This window comes from Oncorhynchus gorbuscha, linkage group LG08 (assembly GCF_021184085.1).
Source record: "Oncorhynchus gorbuscha isolate QuinsamMale2020 ecotype Even-year linkage group LG08, OgorEven_v1.0, whole genome shotgun sequence".
In the NCBI taxonomy this organism is placed as follows: Eukaryota; Metazoa; Chordata; class Actinopteri; order Salmoniformes; family Salmonidae; genus Oncorhynchus; species Oncorhynchus gorbuscha.
In genome coordinates this window covers 69,486,473-69,494,899 of record NC_060180.1, presented here as the reverse complement: position 1 = coordinate 69,494,899, position 8,427 = coordinate 69,486,473, and the positions used below count along the sequence as shown (strand labels likewise).

General features: G+C 40.1%; 1 protein-coding gene across 2 annotated transcripts in view; it reads right to left on the bottom strand.

Moving 5' to 3' along the window:
* Positions 1-4,432: 4,432 nt before the first annotated feature.
* LOC124041023 (RNA-binding Raly-like protein) overlaps positions 4,433-8,427 on the bottom strand; it is a 38,537-nt gene continuing 34,542 nt past the window's right edge. For both annotated transcript variants that reach the window (XM_046358179.1, XM_046358180.1), the window contains exons 7-8: positions 8,322-8,359; positions 4,433-5,565 (exon numbers count right to left, since the gene is read on the bottom strand). In XM_046358179.1, coding sequence (XP_046214135.1) covers positions 8,327-8,359 — 33 coding nt within the window. In that variant the 3' untranslated portion in view covers positions 4,433-5,565; positions 8,322-8,326. The remainder of the gene's footprint in view (positions 5,566-8,321; positions 8,360-8,427) is intronic.

Here is an 8,427-nt window from a genome sequence, read left to right as displayed (position 1 = left end):
ATGAGACTGATAGAAGTTCAAGTATAATTAATGATTGACTGCTATTGATATAAAATATCTTTAAGAGTGGATTCGGGAGATAGCTGCTCTACATGAACTAATTGCCCCGGATTCCTAATGAGTTAGTTATTGCCTGATTAATTTAATACAAATAATTAAACGTTTGGTAAATCGATTTGAAAATAGCATAGCATGTCATCTCATTTAACCATAGTAAAGACACGACAGTATGGTACCCTGAGAGTGGCATCAGTAGACCAGTAATCTATCAGAGGGTAAGCTTTGGATGCCCGTGAGATGATTGATGCCTTTGGAAGCATTTAAACTCTTCAAATGCGCTGAACCATGATGGAGAGGCATTGGATGTGGTGGTGGACAAGTTGGTGTTAAACACCAGATCTACCACTTTTAAAAGAAACTCCAAAACCCCTACCACTGTTACTTTAGACCCAGGCTATATGGTGGGACTTGACACTTGAGACGCAAATCTTCTTCTCTGGTGTGGTCTTCCTCTCCTTCTGTCTCAATTACACACACAACAAACACTATTGTTTATCTTTAGGTTTTGTTAATATTTGCAGTGGATTACGTAACTTCAAATCCAGCTCGCTAGCTAGTTAAAGTTATGTTGGTCCTACCTTCGGCATGCGACATCGATCTGGTATTTGGATCCCAGGTCCACTCCATTCTTCTGGCTGCACAATTTCTCCCGTTTTATGAAAAGGTACGCATGTGGTTTTTCTACTTGAGAATTAGAATTTGCCCCTTGGTTCATCCGCAGAAGGCATATGTTGATTGGACCAGCCATGGGGACGTGAGCTAGTCTTTTAGACACGACACAGGCTACATGGTGCAAGGACTTAGGATGGCGTGACAGAGCGCACAGTGCATCTGTCCTCTTGCTGGGTCATTTTCAACCCATGTTTATCGCTGACTCCATGACTGAAGGAACTCTCGTAGGCTCTGGGGTTCGCAGCCATTTAAAAAAAATGTGTGCTCTACAAGGCGGCATACTGGTGACAATATCCAAATCTCCGTACACAAGTATGATTGGTCAAAATAATGACAAGCCTCCAAACACGCCTCTTGATCTTGTGACACACACAGAGACGTAGCAGGAGGAGTACACAAGGCAGATGTACATTTTAACATGAGATCATGAACAGAGTTGTGAAAATTGAGGACTGGACCCAGTGACTATCTTGGCTTACTGGCCGACATTACTTTTCACTGGCCCCGGGCCAGTGGGCGATCTTTAACATCAGACCTTTTCTGTAAATATTCTAACGTGGCATCTGCGAGCCACCAAAACATTGGCTCATGTAAAAAATACAACTCAGGTAACAGCCAGGTGTCTGGAGCAGTTCAAATAATATCAAGGTTTACAAATAGTGGCATTCTCTCACCCTGCAGAGGGGTATACTACGATACAAGCTAGATCTACTCTGGGTTAGCTCAGTTAGCTTCACATTCCAGCTCAGGCTTTATCCATGTTAGGAAGGTGGATATTTATCATCCACCCGCCGCTTACTTGAGCTGGACTTGTAACGGCGCGCGCTCTGAGCTCTAATTCTATGGGCCAATCAGTGCCACTTTTTATTTTTTATTTGTGCTGAAATTAAAATGAAAGAAAAGTTTCCTTGCAAATTCAGCAGGCTATGAAATAGGATTTTAGTCGTTATTTAGTGCGGTCTTTATTTTATTACATATCGTTAATGCCATCTTTGGTGTGCTTATCAATGCACAAGGACCTTTTTTACCATTCTTGTCGATAAAACGCTTAAGTATTAAGTCCTACAAGAAGTTTTACTGTGCGTGAAGTTTCAAATGCATTCTCTAATTTAAAAAATTGTAATGTGATGTAGGTATTTTTAACAATTTAACACACAAAATAAATGTTACATCTGGCCTGGATTCAGTGAGATTAACCAATGTTGTCTGACATCCAAATAGCAGATGTTTTGGAGGTGTAATTGCGGTATGAGCTGACATAGCAATGAGCAGCTGCTCGTGTTTTCAAAACCACTCCCTTCCTTACTATTCCTACTGTTATTGTGAAGTTCAAAATGGCGCGAGAAAGTGTAGGCTCTATCAATAATAGAAATGACTCAAATCTCAAACCATTGATGTTAGGGTTTAGAGATTTATGTCTGTCAGTCTAATTAGACTGTTTGAACTTGTAACGATGCAGCATGACTTTCAAATGCATCAAATGGAAGTCTCCACGATAAGGTAACGCAACAAGCCGCTTGTGGATTTGACAGCTGTAAACAGTTGCAACCCGTCATCCAGGGCAACTGTTTTGAGCCCCACATTGTGAGAATGCCGCCGAAGGAGATGGCTGTCGTTTTACGATTCCGTAACCAATTGTGCTAAAGCATACGTTTTTTCACGTTGTTTTGTACATAATGTTTCTGCCACTGTGTCTTTTATGACTGAAAAGAGCTTCTAGATATCAGGACAGCGATTACTCACCCCGTACTGGAGGAATACTTTTCCTCAACCAGTCGGACGGGAAGGATTTACTTCAGACGCCCAACAAGGCCCTCATCCCCGTCATTCACAGGAGAAAGAGACGGAGGTATCGTGGACAAAGATCCGGGTGCCTTGTTAGAATCCGTTGCCGAGGGGTAATCTACCTTTACCATCGGTCCTATTAGCCAATGTACAATCAATCTACACTGCTCAAAAATATGAAGGGAACACTAAAATAACACATCCTATATCTGAATGAATGAAATATTCTTATTAAATATTTTTTTCTTTACATAGTTGAATGTGCTGACAACAAAATCACACAAAAATTATCAATGGAAATTAAAAAATTCAACCCATGGAGGTCTGGATTTGGATGCACACTCAAAATTAAAGTGGAAAACCACACTACAGGCTGATCCAACTTTGATGTAATGTCCTTAAAACAAGTCAAAATGAGGCCCAGTAGTGTGTGTGGCCTCCACGTGCCTGTATGACCTCCCTACAACGCCTGGGCATGCTCCTGATGAGGTGGCGGATGGTCTGAGGGATCTCCTCCCATGCCTGGACTAAAGCATCCTCCAACTCCTGGACAGTCTGTGGTGCAACGTGGCATTGGTGGATGGAGCGAGACATGATGTCCCAGATGTGCTCAATTGGATTCAGGTCTGGGGAACGGGCGGGCCAGTCCATAGCATCAATGCCTTCCTCTTGAGGAAGGCCCTAATAATTGTCAAAGACCCCAGCCACCCTCGTCATAGTCTGTTCTCTCTGCTACCGCACGACAAGCGGTACCGGAGCGCCAAGTCTAGGTCCAAGCGGCTTCTACCCCCAAGCCATAAGACTCCTGACTAGCTAATCAAAGGGCTACCCAGATCCCTCCTTACGCTGCTGCTACTCTCTGTTTATTATCTATGCATGGTCACTTTAACTCTATCTACATGTACATATTACCTCGACTAACCGGTACCCCCTGTATATAGCCTCGCTATTGTTATTTTCCTGCTGCTGTTTAATTATCTGTTACTCTTATTTTCATTTTTTTTTTACTTATCTATTTTTTACTTAACACATTTTTCTTCTTAACTTCTCAAAGCATTGTTGGTTAAGGTCTTCTAGGTAAGCATTTCCCTGTAAGGTCTAAACCTGTTATATTCGAGGCATGTGACAAATAAAATTGGATTTGTTTTTTGCTATAAAAATGAGGGGGGCCTGTATCGCATGTTATTTTGGCATTGATACGTGTCACATATTAGTTTGCAAACAATTTAAAAATTGTATTTAAAAAAACATTGAGTTAATAAAAACTCCATACAAACATGGTCTCTTTTTTGCTTTCTTGAGTAAGGCAGCTCCAAAATACAGGTGTTTCAGTCTAGCTCAGTGCTTTCTGTGGTGGTGGTAATGTTCTCTAGTTGTGCTGTAATTGGACTCAGTGTTCTGTCACTCATGGGGACACTACGTCTCGGCCAAATCTAAGGGTAGAGCTCTCAAATTCAATCCCATTGATTTACATTAGAAGTGCCCATCCAAGAAGTTTCATGGCCATTGGCTACAGATAAAATTACATCAAATCCCTTTCTATCTACCGTAGGAAGCTATGTGTGGACTGATCTTGGCAACATCATACTTTCAAAATCTTAGCTAGCAGTCGTCATCGTGAGTAAAGTCAACAATCTACTGGCAAATCCTTGTAATTTGAAGAGAAATTATAGATAAAACATATCGGTGCTCATCAGCCATTGTACATGAACATGGGTTGAGAGAATGCCAAAAGTGTGGAAGTCTGTCATCAAGACATGGGTGGCTACTTTGAAGAATATAAAATATATTTTGATTTGTTGAACACTTTTTTTGGTTACTACATGAGTCCATTTTTGTTATTTCATAGTTTTTCGACATTGTAGAAAATAGTTTTAAAAAATAAAGAAATACCCTGGAATGAGTAAGTGTCAACTTTTGACTGGTACTGTAGTTTATTAAATAACACACATTTTAGTGCCAATATTAAGAAAACGGCAGAATTTTGTGGTCTACCATTTTCAAACAACATCTGAAAACTGCTCCCTGCGAGACTAATTTCTAAAACCTTTTTGTCTTGTCCCCTAACCCATTTCATAGGTGGCCATACAACAGTTTCAACAAATAAATTAAAATGCAAAGTCACAATTCCAACAAAACATTTCTTCTGAATTTTGCCATTCACGTTTTAGACGATAATACCTTGAAACCAGAACTATTAGTCTGAGAACAATGAGTATGTTTACATGCACACTAATAATTCGATATCAAACGGATTTATGACAGTAGACAGATTATACAATAGTCATGTAACCACCTTACTCTGCTTATCTTAATCGGTGTACGGTCAAAATAAAAGTAAGCATATGCCGATTAAAAACACCTGTTTTTTCTGAGCAATCTTTAGATTTATTAGAACACGTAAGCACCTTAAATGGCGTTCCTGCGGTGTATTTAATATGCACATTTTCTAGCACCAGCCAAGTGAGCCTCCCTATTAAGCACAGGTGAAGTGAGTTGAGGAACTACTGAATGTATGCGCAGTAGAAGTAGTTCTCAAATATAAACTTTAAATGTCCAAACTCAGAATCAAATATTCTTACTAGAACATTTATTTTGATTGCCGATTTTCGGTAGCCTGATTTTCACGTGTCCATGTAAACAGGTTTATTAGAGAAATCGTTCCTCTTGCAAAGCATGTAAACGTTTTAATTGAACTATTATATTAATCTGACTATCCACAATCACATTATTGTGTGCATGTAAGCCACACTCAATGAGAGCAACTCTTTTTTTCACACCCTGCATGAACTAATTTCTTAGATGACTAGAATAAAATACAGTAGTCTGGAACATGTATTGAATGAAATCAAAGTACAACATTGTAGTACCGCATCAATACGCACACAGTGTTGTGTCTTGATGGGCAAACAAGCACACTGGTCCATGAGTCTTTCTCTCTGAGAGTCTTTTCCTTTTTTCCATTGATCAGGTCATTGATTGGTCATTCAGGTCCTGATGTTGTCTATTGATTCTTCAAACCACCAATGAGGCTTCATTTTTACCTCCCTGCAAACAAGAAGCATAGCAACACACAATAAGATGAATTATTTTAATTGTGAACCTTATTGTCATGATCAGTAAAAGCCAAAAACAATATTAATTATTATTGTCATCATTAACATCCTCATCCTAATCAAGGAGAACCTTAGAATGGGAGTTTCCCCCAATATTATATTTAAAAAATCTCTGATCTCTGCCCCCAAAAATATTAGACAAATCAGGGGGCATTTCAATGTGACCCAGCAAAGGGAAAAGGGGAGGGAGAGAGGTTGTCTTTTTGACATGCTCAACAGACATCAGAGATAACTGCTGAAAAACAGCCATTTTACTGCTATAGACACCAAAAATGACAGGCAATTTAGAAAAACTGTGAATTAAACTAGAAGATAATGATTTCCTATTTGGGTTCTTCTCAACTTGAAATAAAGACAAGTAAAACACAGCAATTTCCTATGGAGCAAATTCCTAGCCTGGTACCAAATCTGTTTTCCTAGCCTGGTACCAGATCTGTTTTCCTAGCCTGGTACCAGATCTATTTTCCTAGCCTGGTACCAAATCTGTTTTCCTAGCCTGGTACCAAATCTGTTTTCCTAGCCTGGTACCAAATCTGTTTTCCTAGCCTGGTACCAGATCTGTTTTCCTAGCCTGGTACAAGATCTGTTTTCCTAGCCTGGTACAAGATCTGTTTTCCTAGCCTGGTACAATATCTGTTTTCCTAGCCTGGTACCAAATCTGTTTTCCTAGCCTGGTACCAAATCTGTTTTCCTAGCCTGGTACCAGATCTGTTTTCCTAGCCTGGTACCAGATCTATTTTCCTAGCCTGGTACCAGATCTGTTTTCCTAGCCTGGTACCAGATCTGTTTTCCTAGCCTGGTACCAGATCTGTTTTCCTAGCCTGGTACAAGATCTGTTTTCCTAGCCTGGTACAAGATCTGTTTTCCTAGCCTGGTACAATATCTGTTTTCCTAGCCTGGTACCAGATCTGTTTTCCTAGCCTGGTACCAAATCTGTTTTCCTAGCCTGGTACCAAATCTGTTTTCCTAGCCTGGTACCAGATCTGTTTTCCTAGCCTGGTACCAGATCTGTTTTCCTAGCCTGGTACCAAATCTGTTTTCCTAGCCTGGTAGCAAATCTGTTTTCCTAGCCTGGTACCAAATCTGTTTTCCTAGCCTGGTACCAGATCTGTTTTCCTAGCCTGGTACCAGATCTGTTTTCCTAGCCTGGTACCAGATCTGTTTTCCTAGCCTGGTACCAGATCTGTTTTCCTAGCCTGGTACCAGATCTGTTTTCCTAGCCTGGTACCAAATCTGTTTTCCTAGCCTGGTACCAGATCTGTTTTCCTAGCCTGGTACCAGATCTGTTTTCCTAGCCTGGTACCAGATCTGTTTTCCTAGCCTGGTACCAGATCTATTTGTGCTCTTGCAAGACAGACCATAGGAGTTGGCAAGACAACACAAACAGATCTGGGGCCAGGCTAATCCCTGCATTCTATGGACTAATCATATTAAGTCAAACGAGTTGTGGCCATTCTTATCCGCAGTGAGCCTGTGTCGGTGAAGGCTTTTGTGGCCAACCAAGCCATAACAAACCTGATTTTAAAAGTCTTGATAGAAGACTATGATTTGCTGATCATTGCTATCAGGTGTCTTACTGCTTGGTAGGGATGGGTTGTTCGTGAACAAACAGATCTCTTTAGTGAACCTCAGGATCCGAATTGCATCTGTCTCCGAGCCGCTCATTTGTCTCTCTGAGTAAAGACTTGCTGAGGTATTTTCACGTCCCTCCATGCACCCGCAGTGACTTCTGGGAAGATTTTAACCCCAATATGTCACGTTTTCATCATCATTGTGAAGCCCTAGTTATGTTGTTGTTTTTACAAGTCATTTCTGAGGATGATTCTTTTTTACTTCATGTGATTCATTTACATCTGTTCCTCATTTTAAAGTCACACCTGTTACATGAACTGAACTCTCATTTTAATATAGTGAAACTATTCCTTTTTCAATATTTTTTTCTAAAGAAATAGACATCATATTGGAAAAGAAGGTGAGCTTGTTCTACTCTTTTTGGCCATTTTTCTGGTGTTTTGTGGGTCTGAGTGGGTCGCGTTAACCATAGATACCATAGATACTGTAGACAGAATTTTGCCCCTCCCTGTTTCACACTAAGCTTCCATTCCCCAGTCAGACAGGGATATATGGCTGATTTTAAAATGAAATCCTCAACCCTGTAATAAACATTTTTATTTAACCTCTTGAGATGGAAACATTTTTTCATTAAGTTGAACATGTGCTCTTTATGACAGAATGTAAACATTTTTGTGAAATGTACATGTATTTAAATTTGCACCAAGTTTACTCTTCTCAAAATTGGTGGAACGATCCTACTATTGCTTTATGAGGACAAAGACAATGATTATCTGTAGGTAAGTTGTAAAAACATTCCCTGGAGATGGTGATTCCTGAACCACGGCAGGAACAATATGTCGTCAGGGAAAAAGCCTCATTCTGGTCCACGCTCAATTTTTGCAATGTTGCATTTTTTTTGCTATGAAATGTGCTATTTTTCATGTTGTTGTTTTTTCATCCAAATAGAAGGCTCATTTTGGGTGAGCGGAGCCAAACGATCTGGAATGACCGTCGCTACCGCTTGGCTGGAACAAAAGCCTACACCCACTGGCCCCTTACACTGACACTTATAATAAACACTTCTAATTAACACGTTTAAATTGAACCAAACATGTCACCTGAGTAATAACTGACCTCTCTCAATTGTCAATGTCTGATAAGTGATTTTCTATCTGAAAAGAAGAAAACAACACAGTAAGCAGTGATACTGTTTTAACCATTCAGCATTCACGATTAGACT